At 38.2% G+C, this 22,224-nt stretch overlaps 1 protein-coding gene across 11 annotated transcripts in view; it reads right to left on the reverse strand.

Annotated features, from left to right (window-relative positions):
* Positions 1–22,224, reverse strand: part of WNK2 (WNK lysine deficient protein kinase 2) — a 123,351-nt gene that overhangs the window by 58,872 nt on the left and 42,255 nt on the right. For all 11 annotated transcript variants that reach the window (XR_015794884.1, XR_015794885.1, XR_015794886.1 and 8 more), the window contains exons 6-11: positions 21,043–21,131; positions 18,557–18,776; positions 9,026–9,314; positions 5,594–5,790; positions 4,121–4,273; positions 2,639–2,830 (exon numbers count right to left, since the gene is read on the reverse strand). Coding sequence is in view for 4 of the 11 variants with exons in the window: in XM_088134167.1 (XP_087990293.1) it covers positions 2,639–2,830; positions 4,121–4,273; positions 5,594–5,790; positions 9,026–9,314; positions 18,557–18,776; positions 21,043–21,131 (1,140 nt within the window). In the remaining 7 variants the exon portion in view is untranslated. The remainder of the gene's footprint in view (positions 1–2,638; positions 2,831–4,120; positions 4,274–5,593; positions 5,791–9,025; positions 9,315–18,556; positions 18,777–21,042; positions 21,132–22,224) is intronic.

The following is a 22,224-nucleotide window of genomic DNA, read 5'->3' on the forward strand; positions in this document are numbered from 1 at the left end:
GAGCCAGACAACTGGATTACTGGACATTCTGGGCTCAGGCTGATTCTTTTAAATGTCAGCTTCCAATAGATCTAGCCTCATATATGACTTAATTGTGAATGAGAGGGCAGACCAGGTGTGTGCCCCCAAAGAAAAGATTTCAGCACCTCTTAAAGAGATGCTGATCCACCCATTCCTCAAGATGCCTGGACTGGATCCAATGGGAACTTCTTTCCCAACCTCTCTTTCTTTGGAAGGTTTGTGGAAAAAGTGATGGGGCTGCAGTTACAGAGAACACAGATTGTCTCAAGTAATGTCAGTCCAGAATCAAGCCCAGGCAAGAAACAAAAACCACACTGGTTGCTGTCGTGGATGACCTGTGGACAGAGGGAGTGCAACTGCCCTTGTCTTCCTAGATCTCTCAATGGCTCTTGATATTGGACAAGATCCATCTGGTCAGGATGTGAATGTCAAAACTGTGGTGGCAGATGAGGAAATGTCTGGCCCTCAGATGCTCCATTATGGGGTGCTGCAGGGCTCAGTCATCGCCCCTATCCTGCAACATCTACACGAATCCACTGAGAGAAATCATCTATCAATTTGGTAATAGGATACGAAGTTGCACATCTCCCACCTGAGTGAAATGGAAGATGAGGCAGATGCCTTGGGTCTGGGCAGGTGAGAATGTGGCTAAGAGGACTTTTCTCAGCTTCAGCTTGCACACTTGCCTGGCATAAGATGCACTGAGGACAGTCACTCATGTATTTGTCATCTCTCATTTAGACTACTGAAATTTGTTTTATATGGGATGGCCTATGAAGACCACACAGAAACTTCAACTGATCCAAAATACAGCAGCTCACATGCTCGTGGATCAGTCTTGATACTGCCACTGAATATTGTTGCTGTGGAAGCTGCATTGGTTACCAATATGTTTTTGAGTGCAATTTATTCTGCTGGCTTTAATGACTTGGTTTTTAAGAGAACGCTTTTTCCTGAGAAAATCTGTCTGCCTGCTCTGGGCAGTCAGAGAACACCTACTTAGGTATTCCAGCCTACTAGGAGGTGGGAAGGGAATGGACCCAAAGGTCCCTTTGGATGTTCTCTGTAGGGGCTCACCTTCTACCAAACAGCTTACCTTCCAGGGCAGATATGAGCCCCCTCTTGCGGCTTTCATCCAGAAAGGGGCTGATTCTGGAGCCATGTTAAGATTTAGTGTGTGTGTGTGTGTGTGTGTGTGTGTGTGTATACATATATATCTTTTATTATTGTATTGTTATTATTACTATTATTGTATTATAGTAATATTATTACTATAGTATATTATTGCCTAGAATCCAATTGAATTGAGGTGGTATTCACATTTCATAAACAATTTTGTTTTTCATGCGATTGTGAGGCATTTTGGAAATATGTTGGAAACATTTTATGGTATCATAGACATTTTTTCATAGTATGAGAATTTTTTAACAAAATATATGTTAATCAGCTGAATAAATGAATAAGCTACACTCCAAGCAAATTGTGTAAAATACTCTGACAATGATTATAAGGGATAGTGCTAAATAAATAGCTGTGGTCTGGTTCAGATGTTGTACCAGACCATTCATGCCACAATTTAAGAATTGTGTTACAATGATCTTGTGCTGTTATACCCAAATTATGATTTGAACCAAAGGCTGAAGTTTCCAATCTCTTATCTTGATAGCCAAAGGAATAGGAAGTACATGATCCCAAGGTTCATTTCAAAACTGTTTTAACGATAAACCATATTTAGTTAACCATGGCTTAATCTAAAGCAAGTCTTTAAGCAACATTTCTTTGGAAATATCAAAAACTCAGTTTTGCCTTGTTCCTCTGTTGATATTTTAATAAAATGGATTTTTTGTTTCCACAAATGCTAATTACTCACACACAGAAATTTGTTATCTGTTGGCTTTATGACAGCAGGGCATGTCCTCTTTCCCCTTTTAAAATTAAGATTTCTTTTTCTTTTCCATTTGTCATATTTTTCTGTTTTGTTTTTTTTAAATGTTCATCAGCTTACCATACTATATAAATGACACAGTTCTCATATTCATATACCTGTCCTTTTTGTGCTAATATGAGGAAGTGACATGTTATATACTGGTGTAGGCTTTCACAGCTGGCATCAAAGAAGCAGCGATGAACTTTCAGGCTGCATGGCCATGGTCTAGTTTTATTTTGTTCTGGCGTTTTGCCAGCAGCTGTGGTTGGCATTTTCAGAGGCAGAGTGAGTTGCTTTGTGGTGTACCTCTTGGAACTGAGGTTGACTGGGCTCTTGCATCCGAACCTGGCAAGCTGCTCTCTGATTGGTCCATGTCATGGGAGTGCAAGAAAGCTGGCTCCTGATTGGTTCCTTGTCTCATTGGTCCATTTTAAAGAAATTCCAGTATCAGTTCCTGATTGGCGTGTTTGTAAGCCGGGCTGCTTTGAGCCAGGGACATATTATTTAACTTTTCTGAAAGTCTTATTTTATGTTTTGATTTGTTACAGTAATAATAAATAGCTAGATTTTTTTATAATTCAATGTTACAACAAAAGCCAAGTGATAAATGCAAGTATTGCTATATTTCTAGCAACATGAAGTATTTATACCGAAATGAGGAAAGTCTATTGAGCGCTACAACAGACTTACTTGACCGGGTGGGACCGGTGGAAGTGGCTGCACAGGGGGAACTTGCAGAGGTGCCAGTGGTGCGCTGGTAGCTGCCATCTGAGAACTGGGCGTTGGAAACTGGGACAACAAGTGAGGTGCAGGTTGCTGTACTGGGCACATAGGCTGGTTGCTGAGAACTTGCTGTAAGGGAGCTGGGGTTGGGAGGGATTGCTGATGAATTAAAAAAAAATCATATAGATTTTTGAAGTGCTATCAGCATGAGTTGGAGAAGCAGTCATAGGCGAATAGCCCAACAACAAATTCACTTTTTTCAAATACAGTTAATGGGTTGAAAACCTACAAAATTAACAGTCTAAAGTCACGGTAAGAGGTAAAAAAGGGAAGTATATATAGATGCAATTCAATTTCTTCCTGCTATTTTCTGTGTCTGAAAAATTATCAGTTCCAATTCTTAATGGCTTTTGGATGATTATATCTTGATATAATAATCAGGGTTCCCATTTGTGAATTGGCGAACTGTGATTACCAGCTTCACAAAAAAGCCAAACTGTTAAATCAACTTCAAACTGCAATCCAATATTCCCAGTTGTTCCAAAGCTGATTTGGATGCCATTTACTTATGCAAATTTATACCCAAACTCAAATTACAAATCATCTGGAAACAATGATAATGGCCATGGGTAGATACTTCTTCCTTTCTCATGACCATTTTGAACTACTAACGAAATTAGCAGGCAGGCAGAAGAGAATGATAAAGCTGTCCATTTTCAGGTCACCAAAAGATATAATAGATGATAATATTTTTTAAAAGTCCAAATAATGAGGTCAATCCCTCCTACTTGTAGAAATAAACTTATAAGAGGTCAAGAACTAATCTTGAGTTTGCTATAGGGTGAGGAAAGAAATTAAAACTTTCTTGCTCTGTCTGACTAGCATCTACAGGGGACATTTACAAAGTCCTGACAGTGGTTGTGGCAGCACAATCAAAGCTCTGCCCCTTTGTACATGTATCTAATGTCAATTAAAATACAAAAGGGATGGGGCTTCAATTATGCTACCACAACTGCCATCTTGACTGTTTTGACACCTCCGCACAGATGCCACTGCTGTCCTACTCATTAATTGACACATTAATCTATTGTGGCGTTTAAGATTTGCTAAGAAATCTTTCATTCTATAATGGACAATTGGGCCTATAATACAAGTTAAAGTGGTTTTAAGCTTAATATCTACCTAAAAGACAGAAAGTCTGGCATAGTGGTTAAGGTACCAGGCTAGAAACTGGAAGACCGTGAGTTCTAGTCTCCCCTTAGGCACGAAGCCAGCTGGGGGACCGTGCACCAGTCACTCTTTCTCAGCCCTAGAAAGGAAGCAATGGCAAACCACTTCCAAAAATCATGCCAAAAAAACTGCAGGGACCTCTCCAGGCAGTCATCCAGAGTGTTTTGAAGGTTGGTGGTGGGGAGGGGGAAGAGAAAGGCAGAATATGTCAGTTCTCACCTGCTGGCTGACTAATACAGGTTGAGGTTGTCTCATCTGCACAGGGGCAACTGATGTGGGATGAACAACAGGAAATGGAACTGCTGGTTCTGGATAAAGTTGTGGCCGCTGAGACACAACAGCAGTTGGACCCTGAACCACTGGAAGGCCAGGCTGGGAGGGAGGGAGGGAGGAAGATATTACTTTAAAAACCTATTGCCTATAAAAACTCTCAACAGAATACCTTGTCATTCTGTCAGTATATAGCTGTTCAAGATATTTGGTCAAATAATTAATGTTAATAATTCTGATTAACTGAGTAGATACCTTCCTATGTTAATGACCATTAAATAAAAAGTCCAGGGCCCCGTTTGACATTTAGGAATTGCAGGATAAACATATGCCTGCCCACATAAGCACAATACAAATGAATGGCTATAGCATTAAAGGAAAAGGAAGAAGAAAATATAAATCTTAAAGGTACTATTGCCTCTTTGAATACATGGGTTATACTCACAGGAGTTATTGGAACGATATCTGTTCCTAGTATGCATACATTCTGGAGTGTCCCCTGACGTTACTTTTCCCTCACAATTGAGCACCTCAACAATTTTTAGAGATTAATATTTAAAACAAATTCTTAAGCAAAGAGTAACTTGTTCCCTACATTCCTGACAAGCAGCTTTAACAAGCAAAATTTCGAAGAATTCTGTAATCCTGGTAACTATGATCCACTTCCTTCACATTTCTTCTTTCCTGAACTAGCTTTGGGTTTGATTCCTGACATTCTAGAGTCAGTATGATGACAACAGCTATAGGAACTGCTTTGCATCACAGGTAACAAATACTGGTTTAGCAAAGGCACAATGTAGTTTCTGAGGAACCACATACAAGACATGTGCCACCCTTGTTACTAGAAAAATCAAAAGGTTTATGTTCAACTGTTTGCAGTTCCTCTTACCATGATATTCTATTTATTTTTATGTTCAAGGTCATTGTAACAGGAAAAGGAGAAAAAATGTGAACATCTTTCCAGGTGACCTGTTTTAGATGTGGACTTCCTAGAATACAAGCACTTTTTCATCTTTGAAAAATATTCTATCCTGGAAAGGAGCTACAAAATTTCTGAACAGATATCTGCCTTTGAACACAACTGAAAGAATATCCGACCCCAAATGCAATTAAACAAATGAAGAAATCATATGACATGAGTATACAGACAGCAAGAAGGTAAAATAAATGAAATAACTTTCAAAACTAGTATGTACAATGTTTCTAAAATAGACTAGCCACCCTCTTTGCTTTATATTAAACCTAAATAATAAAAAGTATAAAATCAAACATAGGAGATAGGATATGTATCTTTGTGACTCCAATTCATTCATAAGTATGAACATACCCAAGAAAAATGGTTACCTGTACAGACTTCTGAGGTTATGCAATTATTTAATAATTTTAAAGAATTCATATGTGAAAATTGAAGACCATACTTACTACTGAGGGCTGCTGGTAGGGCCCTAACTGCTGAAGACCATGTGGCAAAGTCTGGTTCTCACTGAGTGGTGGGCTATAAACACGCTGAACAGCTGGAGGTATTGCATCAGGAATAGATGAGTAGATGACACTTTGCTGGCTACTCTGGGAGTCTGAATACACAGTTGATCCTTGACCACTGTCAAATGTGCTATCAGCTGAAATATTGTTAATATTATTTTTTTAAAAATTGAATGGTTTCATAAAGTAAAAGCAATCAAATCTTTATTTGTGTTGGAGTGTACAAAGGCCACCTGATCTTATTTAAGATCTTAATTTGGAGCTCTGGAAATAGCTTACTATGTATAGTTCAGGTTGCTCCAGAAGTTAGTCAATCTGAATTAATAATGAATCAGATCTGGCATGACATGCAGAAAAAAAAAGATCTTATTTTTCCACAATCAAGCTTAGAAGTTCTGTATTTGCATAAAACCTCACCATGCCAGCAGGAAGGAACTGGGAACTTGTGTGATTGAAACCACTTAACAACCCTTGGAGTGGATTGGCAGGGGATTCACTTCATTTTTTGAACAGATTTAAAACCACAGGATGTTTTTTCTGTTTAAGTGTTACATTTCAAAGGTTGAAACAAAAGTAACTAAGCCAAATCCATGAGCTATACATGAGTTATTCCCAATTATATCTGAATTAGGAGATGGGCCTGTGGGGAATATATAAAATGTAGACATGACGGACTGAAGAAATTTGGAGAGATTGGCTGTCTACATTTCTTTCTTCAATTGTTCAAACCTTCATAAGAATTTGTCATGATCTGCAGTCTAACCACCGGTCTGGATTACCAAGGGTAAATGTAATATTGAGAGCCAGTTTGGTGGAGTGGTTAAGGCATCAGGCTAGAAACCAGGAGACTGTGAGTTCTAGTCCCACCTTGGGCACAAAGCCAGCTGGGTGACCTTGGACCAGTCATTCTCTCTCATCCCTGGGAAGGAGGCAAAGGCAAACCACTTTGAAAAACCTTGCCAAGAAAACTGCAAGGATTAGTCCAGGCAGTCACCAGGAGTCAACACTGATGCAAAGGCACCATACACACATAAAAAAAGTAACATTACTGTAGTATTTCTACAAAATATTATTAGTGAGTTTCAAAGTGCTGTTCAAGCTGACACTGCCAGCTCTTTTCTGTTATAGCAGTAATTTGAGTTAGTATGAATTATTTGAGATTCTGGGGATTTTTGCTTTCCTTCCAGGAGAGAATAGTGAAGCACCACAGGACTACTGGAAATAGCCCACATTAAAAAATGCCACTAGACCGTAATATTTGAGTTTACTAAAGTATATAAATGATCTACCTTTTATTTTGTAAACTTCTAGTAAGGTTAAATGAGAACTGTATCCCCAAATCATACTAAATGAAATAATTGGGCATATCCATTCCTGTACAATGATAGATGATATAAAAAGCATAAAACACTGGTTTCCAGTGTTATTTAAGAATGTTTAAAAATGTCTTGTGCGTGGGTTTTGTACACATATTTGGAAAGTTAATTTCTTCTGTGTTTGGAAATCTCATTTCTGGATTTTTCAATCTACTCTTGATGAAAACTCATCCAGGTCCACTTAATCATCCTTTCAGATTAGAAAACAATAACTCCTTTCAATTTTGCTTATCTATATAGTTTATGGATACTTAATAAAGGAGAGATGTTTATAGAGCAGGTAAATGTAATCTCATTATAGAAATTATCTAACCACAAAAATGAGGACAACTATACAGAGCTGAAGCAGCAGTTGGAAGCCAAACTTGGATTCTGTTATCACTCATTATGTTGTACACAGATGCTAAATTATTTATCTACATTTCTGCTGTCTTTGAATATCACCAACGGCATCAAGGAAATTATTTATAGGGCTTTTAGACTTAAAAACACTGTGCAAGCATTGCAACAACATATGATACCAATAATTTAAAGTAGTGAAAGAAATTATTGAGAGAAGAAACTCAGAAAGATTATTTTTAAAACATTCATGCACTATGAAACAGAGACTTTAGTTTTTATCTAATGTAATTAAAAGATATGTAGATCTTCAAGCAGCAGTCCCAGAATCTTTAAATATTTTTTACTAATACAAGAAAATTGTAATTACCATCATGACTAAACCTAGAACAGTATTTCCTCAGTCAAAATACATGTTGGCTCATTTTCATACACAGTGAGCAGTCCTACCAACACTAGAGATGGCCTAATTATCTTGTTTTAGAAGGAAGATTCAATCTCCTCCCTCCCCCCCCAAAAAAGCAGAATTCAGCCTGGAACATAATTACCTAATAAAGTATGTTCCTGCTCCTTTGTATTTAAAATGGTAGGAAACGAAATGTTTCTGGAAACTGTGGATAGTCAACTGACTCTCAGTTGGTCATTAGGGACAAGATGTATGTTGCTAGCTGCACCACTGAGATGAAAAATAGCAAATGGAACCACAGTGATGGAAGTCACAACTTATAGCACTATATTTTTAACAGCCTAATATCAATTTAAAGTAAAGTTAGGCTGAATTGAGGTCCTGGACTTCATAGGAGTTATCACTCCCTGTGAAAGATCATGGAGATGGATTCAAAGATGCATCTATGCAGTTCAGAAGGTTGGCTATGTTAACTTGTCAGAGAATGGTTGATGGTTCTTTTTAAACACCACATAACAGCACTTCCTCTGTCTTCCTGTTTCTTACAATGATATGATCACCTGACTGCTACATGGTTACTGCAAGAAGAAAGGAGGAGAGCCTTCACTTGTTCTCAGTGCCTATGAAGTGTTTTTTTAACATAAGGGGGTATAGGAAGAGAAAAAAATAATCATTCACTGACTAGGTAAGTTAACTTCTCCCCTCAAGTTCCAGGGGAAATTCACTTCCTCCCGATGTCAGTTTGTCCTGCTTTAAAACTGTTCCCCTCATAAAAGATGCAAATTCAATTAGGCAGTCCTAATTACAGTAAGACAGAAACTGTTTATTGATCACTTAGTCTATATTTATTGTTCTTGTATACATTTAGTATGTATTTATTCTTGTCAAAGTCTGAGGACAACAGCAGCTGCACCAATATATCAGAGTGAGGCAGAATTCTTCAGAATTTTAGCTTGGCAGGAAGGATCTTATGCATGCTGATTAGGCCAATAAAAACAGAGATGCTAACTCTGTTGACACAGTAAGCAAACTAGGTATGTAATTTTCCTTGTTTGTTGCCCATCCCCACCAGCCAGAGTAGCAGGAGCTATGAAAGCAATCTACATTAGCACACTTAATTCCTGCTAAACCAGAATTCTGAAGAGCTTTACTTACTGCAGTGCACAAATATGGCCATTAACATCCATTCTCACCAATAGTGCACCTGTACCATATCCTCAGTTACCCATGCAGAACGCATACTAGACTTACATGCAAGTGAAGTGATGCTTGTAGGCAGATTTTGTTGAGAAAGATGCTGGTCCACTTCAGGCTCTTCTGGTTCAGACAGAATGTGGTGACCAGCATGAGAAAGATGTGTAATCTGAAGTGGTTGTGCTTGTGTGGCCTTCATTTTTTCTAAACTCTCAGGATCCCGATGATCTTCTGAATGTAACATGGGCCAAATCCTCTCTCTTCTCCACTGTATTAAGGCTACTCTGTCACGTATTGATTTTGCAACTATTTTGACATCACTTTCATGAAAGAATCCAGCATCAACCTGAAATAAAACAGATTTTCATATGTTGTCTATGTTTTCACATCATGGAGCCCCATATGCCCACTCCCTATCCACTTTTAGTAACTAGATAGAGAATTATAGATTCTAAATCACTTAGGTCTGAGGTTTCATATATGTGTGGCTGGTTAGTTTGCAAGAATATGGTTTAGGTTTAGATATAGTAGTTAGCAGGTAGAGCCCCAAGGTTTTCAACCATAAAAGTATTTTCAGAAAGAATACAAGTTGTATATGAAACATTTTTTTTACAAAGCAGAGAAACAATTGCAAAACTATGATCAAGTGTCATAAATACAATTGTTATTAGTCATCATTTGATATGAATAGTTATTGTTCATATCACTATTGGAACTATTGTAATTTAAATATTCCTAGAACTCCATATAAAATAAATTCATAGTGAAGACTATTTTTTAGTCAAAATGTAACAGATGGCTGAAAGGGAGGGGGCAGTTTTAGGAATAATTAAAATCAGTCATAGTTGGCATCAAGTTCATATTATCTCAGATGTCTGCTTCATGAATAAACCAAATAAGAAATTTCCCATTTGCAATGCAGTCTGAGAAAAGTAACTTTTCAGGAAGAAACTCCCATACTGGTTACCTAGTATATTTCAAATTTGCAAATTCCATTTTTCAAAATGATAGGCAGCTAGTCCAAATATCCAAAGGAGATTCAAGTTACAATATTTAATAGATTCCTCATTTTGGCCATGTTGCATCTTAGATGTTAAATATTACAATTTTCACATAATGATTATTCTCTCTGTTGGATATGGAATGTGCATACGAAAACAAAGGCAGAATTGGTTTCATGGGTATCCACAGAGGGGCAAGGCGAGCAAATGACAAAATGTGTGTGACATGGCAAATCGAGTTGCATAAGTCTTAGTAACATTTGTGTGCTGGCATCACATAACATAGGTACTCATTTTGGCATCATTGCAGTTTCCTGAAGACACCACTCAGTGGGTTAGATGTGGTCCAATAAATTGAGTCTGAATTTTGTGATATGGAGATCCTATGAATTAGATGGGTGCCAGATCTGGTAAAGAGCCAGCTTGTGCTCCCTTTGAAAGAGTTAACTGTGGGACAGGGGGAGGATGCCCAGATGGATATCGGATGTGGCATCAACCAAGACCCCAGGGTAGGGGTGGTGATTGTCATCCAAGATACATGGGAGATTTCCAGAGGTACTGCTCCATAGATTACTGGATGAGAGACCCTGTTTGTTAAGTTGGACTCTAAGAGGGATTGGTTGGGACTGTTGCTATTGTACCAGTCTCTTTGTTGCATACCATCCTCCCTGCCTGAGCTTCTTGACTCTGTGGCCGGGCTGACGGTGAGCCCCCAATAACCAGGATCTTCCATCTTTGGTTCTGGATGGAGTGGCACTGCTTTAGACAGAACCCGTGGATAATCTGGGGGTTATACTGGACTCACGACTCCTGCTCAAGGAGCAGGTGGCAGCTGTGGCTAGGAGGACCTTTGCACAGCTTTGGGTTGTGTGTCAGTTGTGTCTGCTCCTGGATTAGGGGGCCCTGCTCACAGTCACTCATGCCCTTGCGACCTCCTGTTTGGACTACTGTAATGTGCTCTATATGAGGCTCCACTCGAAGAGCATTCGGAGCTTCAGCTGGTGCAGAATGCGGTGGCGCAGGCAGTTAATGGCATCAGCTATTTGGGGTATGTGACACCACTGCTCCATGAGCTGCACTGGTTACTAGTTTGCTTCTGGGTACAATTCAAGGTGCTGGTAGTCACCTTTAAAGCTTTACATGGCATGAGGCAGGGTTACTTACAGGACCGTAGCTTCCTGGTTGTTTCTACCTGCCCTACTTGTTCTAGCAGGAGAGGCATGTTGCAGGTACCATTGGCTAAGGAGTGTTGGCTGGTGGGGTCTCAAAGAAGAGCCTTCAATGCCATGGCACCTGCCTTCTAGAACATCATTCCCCCTGAGATTAGTTGGCCCCCATCCTGCTGGCCTTCCATAAGGCCCAGAAGATCTTGTTTCTGTCCTTGAACCTGGGGCCCTGGGTATGTGACAGAGCCCATGTCTTGGCTGTTCTGAGGACTTTTTATGATTCTCCGGCAGCTGTCTGTTTTATTTTTGGTTTATTTTTAGCAAATGTGTGTATTTTTATATTAAAGCTATGCGCCACTTAGAGTGATGTATGTGAGATGAACAGCCATATAAATCAAATAAATAAACAAATAAAATACAGTGTGAAGTCACCTACAGAAATATCCTTGCCATTAAAGGCATAAATGAATGCTATGCCAAGGAGTATCTTTGACTGATATGTCAGCTACAACTATTCCTGTATAGGGAAAGTTTAGTCCCTGTGATCTCTGGTAACTTCATAATTTGTGTATTGTATTGTGCTCTATATAAAGTTCCTCTTATGCATGGGAAGCTGTAACTAGTACAAAATGCAGAGGCAGAGGTACAACTGTAAGACCGCCCCTTCACACTGTTGTTGATTTGCTGCTAGACGATGTATTAGGTTCTAAGATTTCAACCTATAAAGTTTTCAAGAACTTGAAAGCAGGATGCCTTAGAACAGTGTTTCTCAAACTTGGCAACTTTAAGATGTGCGGACTTCAATTCCCAGAATTCCCCAGCCAGCAGATTTGTCCAAACACAGGCAGTACTGTATCTTGAAAAAGAAGAAGGCCTTTTCTATTTTAGTACTTCCACTTCAAAATAAGCATGCACTGACATTGCTACAGTTTATATACAAACTAAAAATATTCTTATGCACCTTGACATGTCTAATTTGACTTCTCAGATTTAAGTTTCAGGTTTCACTCAAAACCAAAAATTATTTGACCATTTCCACATCAGAGACAAGGGTTAACAAGTGGAACATATGTTGTCTGGAAAATAGTCGATCCATTGTGTAGGCACTTTAGACTGACATTTCTACATTAGAAAAATTAAACTGAATTTATTTCAGTGGAAGCTTGAAAGAATTCAACCAATAGTACTTTGCTTCATATGATTTAGGAATTCTAATTAAACCTTCCTAGATATTGTAAAAATGATAAATTGGATTCCTGAAAGGAGAGGAAATGAAGAGTACATTACAAAGAAAAAAGAATCAGATTTGCTGCTTAATGTTAATATGTAATTTTAGCAAGCAGCTACAGCTTGATTTAGAATAGTTGACCCAATTTCATGGTAGATTTTTTTGTAGAAATAAAAGTAAAATACAGAATACTTTTTTGTGAAAGTCTAACAGATTCTTTCTTCCATGTATTTCTATGAAGAATTACTTTATTAGTAACTTGTTACGTATCTTCTGTTTCAATTTCATTAAGTTGTTGGCTTAAGAAATACTTGTAATAGAATAGTAGAATAGAAATCTTTATTGTCATTGTACCACTTGTGCAACGAAATTAAATGCCACCCCAGTGCAGCTTTAAAAATATAAAAACCATAAAACACATAACACACATAACACACATAACACACATAAAACACAACCTTCACATTCCATATTGCACAACCCCTGATGCTGCATTGATACTGCACTATACGATAGAATTCAGTATAGTTACAGCTCTAAGATAGAAGCTATTCTTCAGCCTATTCGTCCTTCTTTTCATTATCCTGTACCGTCCGCCAGATGGTAATAGTTCAAAAAAAGAATGTCCCGGGTGGGATGGATCCTTAAGAATGTTTTGAGCCTTCTTAAGGCAGCGGGAACTATAAAGTTCTTCCAAAGAGGGGAGAGGGCAACCAATGATCCTCTGGGCAGTGATGGTAACCCTCTGGAGCCCTTTCCTATCTGCCACTGTGCAGTTAGCAAACCATATGCAGGTGCAGTAGGTCAAAATGCTCTCAATGGTACAGCGGTAGAAGGTCACCAGCAGTTTTTCAGTCAGTTGTTGTTTCCTGAGAAGTCTCAGGTAGTATAATCTCTGCTGGGCCCTCTTAACCAAGGCTGCAATATGAGCGCCCCAGGTCAAGTCCTCCTTTATAGTAACACCCAGAAACTTAAAACTGGCCACCCGCTCCACTCGGTCTCCACTGATAACCAGGGGCTGGACATCTAATCTATTCCTCCTATAGTCCACTATAAGCTCCTTGGTCTTACTGATATTAAGAGCCAAATTGTAGTCCATTTGGGAGTTCTTGACCTAAATGAATTCCATATTGATGAGGTTATTCCCAATGACAAATTAAATACACCGAGACACCTGAAAAGCTCTTCTACAAAAACAAAACAAAACCATTTACTTGTGATTTTAGAGTAGGAGCTTCCAACATTTGGGCTGGAGTTATTGGGAATGTTGAAAACAATTTGTGAGGACTTTCACCGAACAGCTCCTTGGGGTTTATAGCCATTTCACAGAATGATAATCATAAGAGAAATAGCCAATTACAAAGTAAGATTTAACTCTGAAACCTCCTATCTTTTCTAACTCCCACCCGGTAGGATATTTCCCACTATCCCTGCATACCTTCATCTTATTTCTGGAAAGGTGAGCAGAGTTTCAAATAAAATACTGCTCTGCACTATTCATTACCTTTATTTTCCTTGAAAGCTTATAGGAGCCATTTATATTTCAGAGGATTTCTTAGAAATACAGGTTATGCTTAAGGGTAGTGCTTCTATTTTCAGCATGCTATTTTTTCACAGGTAATAAAAAAACCTGTGAAAAAGTAGGGCAGGAAGCCCTAGGATTCATCAAGGGAAGTCTCTGCAGGGACACTTGTGGTGCACCTGGGCACCAGGTTGGAGATTCCTGAACTAGGGCTTTGGAGGCTAAGTTTGAAAAAATTCTCAATGGGTTATGACATTATTTCAAAGGATAAAGCAGAGCCTTGCACAAATTCCATGAAGATCTCATGAGAGTGTGAGCAATAAATTTTGGTGCTTTTTCATATTTAAAGATTTATCTTGAGAATATACTGTGGCAGGTTTTTGCTATCACCATCATTATAAGTAATGGTTTTACAGAACAGAAAGTTTGATTTTTTTAAAAAAGCATTATGCCTTGCATTTCCTCTAGGAGCACTCAGTAGGACATCTGTTTCTACATGTTTTTCAACCACAGTTTCTATTGTTCCCAGATCAAATGGGCAACTTGTTATTTAGTATTATTTATCTATTTATTCAATTATATAGCCAACCATGTATCAGAAGGAACTCTGGGTGGTGAACAAAATAAAAATACAATACAATGAAAAGAGAATGGAACACTGATGCCCCGATAAAACTCACCTTCATCCACCAACCACCCCATGCCAGCTCCCTCAACATCCTGGCCCCATGCCTGGAGGAAAAGCCAGGTCTTCACTGCTTTCCTGAAGGCCAAGAGGGTCACGGCCATCTGTATCTCCAGGGGGAGGCTGTTCTCTAAAGCAGGCATAATAACAGAGAAGGCATGCTTCTGAGAACCCAGCAGGTGACATTGTTTCAGAGAAGGAACCTGGAGCATGCTGATCCTATCCAATCTAGTAGGATGGGCAAAAACCATTGGAGACAAGCGGTCCCAGACATAACCTAGAGCATGTAGGCTTTTAAAGGTGACACCTAGCACCTTGAATTGCACCCAGAAGCCTACTGGCAGCCAGTGCAGCTCACACAGCAGTGTGAGCATAGGGAGGTGCGCCCACTACTGCTTATGCCACTGCGTTCTGGACCAGCTGCAGCTTCTAAATGCCTTTCAAGGGCAGACTCATGAATAGCACATTGCAATAGTCCAACTGGGAAGTGACTAAAGCATGAGTGACCATATCTAGGAAAGGGCACAACTGTACAAAATGTTGTACACCGCCCAGAGTCACTTTGTGTGAGATGGGTGGCTATATAAATGTGACAAACAAACAAACAAACGTGTTTCTTCAAAGCCCTCCTCAACACAACTGCTACCTGCTCTTTGAGCAGGAATCATGAGTCCAGGAAAAACCCCAGATTGCGCACCAGCTCTGACTGGAAAGTATTACCTCAACTAGAGTTAAAGATGGCAAATCACTAGATATGAGTAAACCTAAAACCCATATCGACTTGGTCAAAGCCAATTCTTTCCCATCCACACCTGTACAGTTTCCAGGCACTGGGAAAGCACTTCAATGGCATCACATGGACAGCCTGGGACAGAGATGCACAGCTGAGTATCATCAGCACACTGATGGTACTTAACCCCATACCGACCGATGACCTCATCCAGCAGTTTCATGTACAGTAGATGTTAAATAGGAGTGGGAAGGAATCGAGTCCTGCAGCACCCACAAAGCAGAGGCCTAGGGCTACATGTCTCCCCTCTTCCAACACTGGAATTGGTTTTGGAAGAAGGAGAACCACTGAAAAACTGAGCCTTCCACTCCCAATCACCTCACCTGGCTCAGAAGTATACCATAACTGATGGTATCAAAAGCCAGCAAGAGATCAAGTAAGGCCAGGATGGATATACACCATCATCCTAGGCCCACCAGAGGTCATCCACAAGTGTGATCTATACTGTTCAGTGCTATATCCTGGCTTGAAACCTGACTGTAATGGGTCCAGATAATCTGCTTACTCCAGATCCCTTTGAAGCTGTAAGGCCTACCATCTTCTCAACAACCTTCCCCAAGAAGGGAAGGTTGGATTAATGTTGTCTAGCACTTCTGGGTCCAGTAATGATCTCTTGAGTATGGGATAGACCACCTCCTTAAAGGCAGGCAGAAGCCTCTCCTCACAAAAAGAAGCATTCACTATCATCTGGACCCATCTGCATGTCACCTCCTGGGAGGCTGTGACCAATGAGGGACAGGTATCAAACATACAGGTGGTAGAACTCAACAAGCCAAAGACCCTGTCCACATCCTCAGGAGTAACTGGATCAAACTCAGCCCAGATAACTGGAGTCCTTGGGGTTCTCTGAGCATGGTTCTTTTCTTGCAAACGTTTCATAAATGTTTCAAGAAAAGAACCAAGCTCAGAGAACCCCAAGGGCTCTTGTAGTTCAACCCTGAGCTACAGATATTCACCTCTATTGGATAAGACCTAGCCCAATCATCTCCACAGCACCTGCACAGCCAGAGTCTAATTCTTAGTGGACCCAAATTCCTTTATCTGGCTTCACATAATCTTCATAGCAGCCCCACAAGGGTTTCCTTCACCCCTCCTCACCAAGAAGGGTCAGAGTCACCGAAAAAAGGGTCACTGCGTGGCTATTTGTGGATGCAATAGGGTTGATGCTAGTGGCAAATGGACACTCCAAGTTTCAGAACTGCAGTGCATGCTTGCAAGACATATACTGTACTTGCAGCCTAAGAAATGCTGAATGTCTAGCCTTGCAGTTACTCACTCAATACTGCCTCTTCAATTATGTTGTTTTAAAGAGCAGAGTATAATCTAATTGAGTCACCTTTTTTCTAGCCTAGCTGGTTAATCACTATTTCTAATGCAGAAATATATTCAGGCCCCTTCCACACAACAGTATTGCCAATCCAAGTTCACAACATCACTGTGGAGCTTAACTGGAGCTTAGGAAGTTGACCCAAATAAATACTGACTCAGCTCTTGTTCCAAAGGACATACCATGAAAGTAGCTTTGCAGCATTTTCTCTGATATGCAAGGCAGTGATTTCCCAATGGAGGGAAATTCCACATTGGTGTCAAGAAAACTACATGGACATCCCTCCTACTAGGGTGGACCTTTCCCTGAAGAGCAAGTCTGTGACTTGGGGCTCCTTCTGGACTCCAGGATCCTGCTAGAAACAGCAGATGGAGGCTGAAGCCAGGCTGGAGTGGGGGAGGAGCACTTTGCCCAGCTTTAGTTGGTGCACCGTCTGCTGCCCTACCTGGAGCAGGAGGTCCTTCTACAGTGACTCACTTCCCTCATCTCCAGCCATTTAGACTACCATAACATACTCCACCTGGAGCTGCCTTTGCAGATCATTTGGAGGCTGCAGATAATTTAGAATGCTGCAGTTTGTGTGCTTATTGGCATTTGCTGGACCTATGCTGTTTTTTTAAAATTTGTTTTATTTTTATTTTATCAAGATTACAAAAGATAAACAGAATTGCAAAAGGTAAACTAACAAGGAAACTATAGAGGACAACTATTAAACACGCCAAAAAAATCTAAACAGAAAAAGAAAAACAAGAAAGAAATTACTAAATATCTAAATATATCACTTATAGATCAGATATTAAACAAAAGATACCTTATAATACTCTTTTATTATTAAATAGAAAAAAATAACATGACGATACTACTCTGTTGTTATGAAATATAATGAAATCTATGTCAGAGAGAAATATATTGCTTCATTTTCTGACTAGTATCTATTGTAGGCAGTAAATCGTAATGGTCAAATATAATCTACAGTGCCAACATAAATTTGAAATAACATTATTTCTGTCAATTAAGTGGCAGAGTAATAGTATATCCATTAAGTAACAACTCCTTAAAACTAAGTGAAGAAGGAAGAAGAATTCCACAATCAGAAGACTATCACAAAGAGGAGGTGTCCCATGTTTTTACCAACCTAACCTGCTTTGGTAGCTGGTTATTCAGAAGGTCTGTTTGTTAAATTGGTCCAAAAAGAGAATATGGTAAGCTAAAAGACTCCCATAGAATGGAATGGCATGGAACATGAATTATGTGCGGGTCCTGCATCTAAAAAATTAGAACTATTTTTCTCACAAATGTTGGATATAGAGGCAAGGAAAAGGGGGAAAAAAGACATTCATTTAATAACCATTTATTCAGTTCATAAAATTCAGCAGCAAACCTGGCAAAATTTCTTTTAGAAACATATCTCATGGAATGACACAGAATTAGTGCCAAACCTTGTATAGCCATCTTTTCTATGGGTTTTTTTAAACTAAGAAATAAATGTGGATATATCTTATCTTACTGTAGAAAGAAAGAAAAATGGTTCAGATTCCACTCTGAATTCCTCCATGTATTAGAAACATAACTTGTGAAAAATTTTAAGTCATGCAACTTGACTTGTCAGTGGAAATGTATATCAGTTTCTGATAAATTGTGCTTTGATTTTAAAGAAATGAAATTTAAAAGTATATATAAGCAATGTTCAGGAACTTAAACTATTGTACTTTGTTTTTCTAGATCCATTTATGGCTTTTGAAGATACTTTGTACTGAATCTTTAGAATCAAATTTACTTTACCAGATTTGCCTCTGATGTCCTTTGAGATTTATCTCCTACACACACACACACACACACACACACAGAGTCAAGGGAAGTTTATTTTACCATTTCTTGTGCAACATCATCAGGAGTTTCTTTTTCCAATTCAAAAGTAAACTCAATGGCTCCATTATCTTTGGGTTTTCCTTTCAGTTTCTTAGGATCTTCTACCCAGAGTCTTAAGGCAATAGAGGATTTCCTACCATCATCTTCTTCTGCAAGTTCCACTCTTACCCCAGTATCTTCAGCAAAAAAGGCATGGCTTAGTAAATCTTTAATTTCATATCTGAAAAAAAGAACAGCACAACAGATTTTAAGTCCATTTTCTCCTCTATTCTTTAAGGAACAAAGAGCTGCATATTGTTTTAGTGTTATTGTTGATAACACGCATATGTATTAGAACTTCTTCGATACTATAGATCTTTCATAGTTTTCATGAAAGATCAAACCAAAAATATGATTTCAATATCTATAATATTTAATACAATGGTTTTTAAATCACCATAGTAAAATAGCAAGTGTTTTCTGTAGTGATTGCCAAATGTGTGGTATAATAAGCATCACACCATTTGTTTATTTTTATTTATTTGTTCATTGCATCAGTTTACATTAGCATGAGCTTTGTTCATGATAAGCCAAGAATCTGTATAATTCAGGCATAATATTGCATATGAACTTCATTAAGGAAGTCTGATTATACCAATTGATCAAGAAAGTGATCAAATATATCAAGAAAGTAGCCAGCAGAAGAAATCTGTCATTATTTCAAATCTCTATCCAAATCCTCAAATATGTTACATGTGTTACATGTTTTTGAATGGTATTATTAAAAATACAAGCAGCACCCTGCAGGATCAGACCTAGGGTCCATCTATTCCACCATTTTGTCTCCAGTTACAAACCTGTCTGTCAGCTAAAATCTATTACTTATTATGTTTAATCTATAAACATAAATTATTTAATCTATTTTTAACTTTTTATGTTCTGTTTTTATTAGCTTGCCCAAGGAGAAAGGCAAGATGTATATCAAATTAGTTTAATAACAGAATTAGCATATTGGCCAAAATACTATTGCAAAATGGAAAAATATCCTCAGAGTTTATACTTAAATCTTTTTTTTTTTTAATCCATGAACTATTAAAAACAAAACACAACACAGATAAACTGAGAGGTTGGGCAAAATAGATAACTCTTTAAAAGATAACAGAAAGGTATAAAAAAAAGGGCAGATATGTATCTTGGGTAGGACATTTCTTAACTGAACGCAGCCACGCATGCAAGATATACAAGAAGGCCCCTTTAGAAAAGGTAAACGATGGATTTTAGACACCCCAGGCCTAATATCATAGCCTAAGTTGGGTTTAACACAACTAGACCTGATACCAGAAATTGGTAGTAAATGCATTAAAAAGCCACATTGCCCAGAAAACTAACCAAGATTTAAAATGCTGCAGCAGCAAAAACAAAAAACCAATCAGATGTAGTTTTCAGTATTTTGGTCTTTTAGAAGACCAATCCCATGTAAATCCTTCTAGAATCCAAATGAAAGGTTTAAAGCACGCACCACCACCACAGCCTGCTTTTCTTTCTTTAGGAACACGTGCAGCAGGATGGTATGACTCCTAGCTGCAACTATCACCTGACATTCAGGTGAAAGTCAAATCAAGGAGAACTTTAGAGCTGTCAGGCTGACTTAAAATGGAGTTCAGCTCTATTCAAATCTGACAATAACCCAATTTTTTTTATCTGACTAGGTAGTCCCTTAGACAAGCGTAGTCTGAGCTTTCACTTGTTAGTGTTCATCAAATCTTTCACAAATCCTAAGTATTGATTTAGGGTTCCTATAACCTTTCTGAAATCTGATGGAAAAGAATAAAGCTGGGCATCACCAACATGATGATGACATCAATTTCAACTGCCTGAATGATTTGCCTCGGTGGTTCCCTGAAGATATTAAACCCATCCTTTATTGAATCTGTTGTATAAAAATTTGTATACACTTGTACATGAATAAGAAGCCCCATATGTACAATTTTTGTGGGTTTTTTTCCTTTTTCCTTCTTTTTCCATTATGTTTAATTAAATAAATAAATGCAATTTTTAAAACCTGTAGAAGGATTAAAATAGAATCTTGTGCGCTACTGTATCCAACAGCTACTTGTCCAATATAAATCTCCATGCACTATTTTCTGGTACGTACTTCAAGAAAGCCCCATACCGTTCTGTTATGGATATACAATCCAGAAGGATATTCTGATTGATGGTGTTAAAATTTGCTGAGAAGTCCTCAAAATTTACAGAAACACAGTCACGCTAGCCAGATTCCAAATAGGTACTAGTCAAAGTCCCCATAATAACCATATTAGTTTCTATCTGGCTATTAACTATCTTAAACAGATCTATATAATTAGATTAGATCCATCAATTTAAAATAGGTACTAGCCAGCTCTTGTCAGTTTTCTGCCTCCACCCCAAGAAATTACTTCGAAATGTGCTTAATTTGGGCTATGGTATGTTTTAAAGACAACAGAAATTTACTATTTGAAACAAACCTCTCTTCTTTATTTTTGCAAATGCACTCTCCAATTATCTCCTTAATTTCAGGATCAGTAACTTTATCAAAACTTGCTGGTTTGACACCCTGCATGGGGGGAAAAAACATAATTAAGTTTCTCTGGCATTTTCATTCTAGGTCTACACATCATAGCTTTGAGTTTAAATATAACATTAAACTTGCTTAGGACTCCTATGTAGTCTAATATACATTAAACTATAATATATGCTGCAATGAAGCTAAAGTCAGCATTAACATTGATTTTGAATTTTAATTCATTAATTTAATTCAATTTTAGAAGACAGACACCTTGTAGGGGGAAAACTGAACAATCCTAAGCTTCTGGGATTCTGCTCCAGAAACCTAAAAGATCTGTTTTCTTAAGTTAAAAAAAAATAGTTTTGTTTAAATTGTTAACAAATTAATTTATCTGTTATCTATTTATTTTATCTATACCTCAGAGCAGCTTTTCTAATTAGTTAATTGGTTTCATAAAGTTTTGATACTGTTCCACTACAGCCTACTTTAAAATGATTGTAAAATAATTAAAAAGTCCCTCATGACTTTGCTCCAAATTTAAAGGTAATCCTTACAGATTTACATTTTGCAAAAAATGAAATGTTAACTGTGTCAGGTAAGTTTTCTTTTCAGAGTACACTTTTACCAGAAGACTTTGTGAATGTCTTGGAAAAAGATTTTTACCTGCTGACAGCTACAAGCTTTATGAGGCACATAAATTGATTTAAATGTTAATTAATCACTTGGCTGAGAGAGAATTTCTTTTTAATCGGTCAGGTTAAACTCTTCTAGGAAACTTCACCATCATTCTGAGCTCTCTATATCAGCCTTCTCAGTCTGTCCTTGATTACCTTTTTAAGGTAAGTATAGGAATACATACCAATGATGTAAATTAATGTTTGTACATGTTAGGGGTTTAACAAAATTTCTTACAAAACAGTAAGTGCAACGTGTGCTTATATAACATGATTGGTCAGGTGGTACTTTGTGCCTTTCCCCACTAACCTTGTAGGAAAGCAAAGGATGTATCTGCATGACCAGTTCTGATAATCAAGCTTGGGAAATGCGTATCGTATCACACGTTGCTTTATTAGACAAACTGACTTTATGAAATAACAGTACTTTCCCCAAAAAACACTGAATTTAAGATTAAAAGTTTAGC

This window comes from Python bivittatus, unplaced genomic scaffold (genome assembly GCF_059951505.1).
Source record: "Python bivittatus isolate LINGU-HERP-01145 unplaced genomic scaffold, Pbiv_v1 ctg000080_np1212, whole genome shotgun sequence".
NCBI classification, from domain to species: domain Eukaryota; kingdom Metazoa; phylum Chordata; class Lepidosauria; order Squamata; family Pythonidae; genus Python; species Python bivittatus.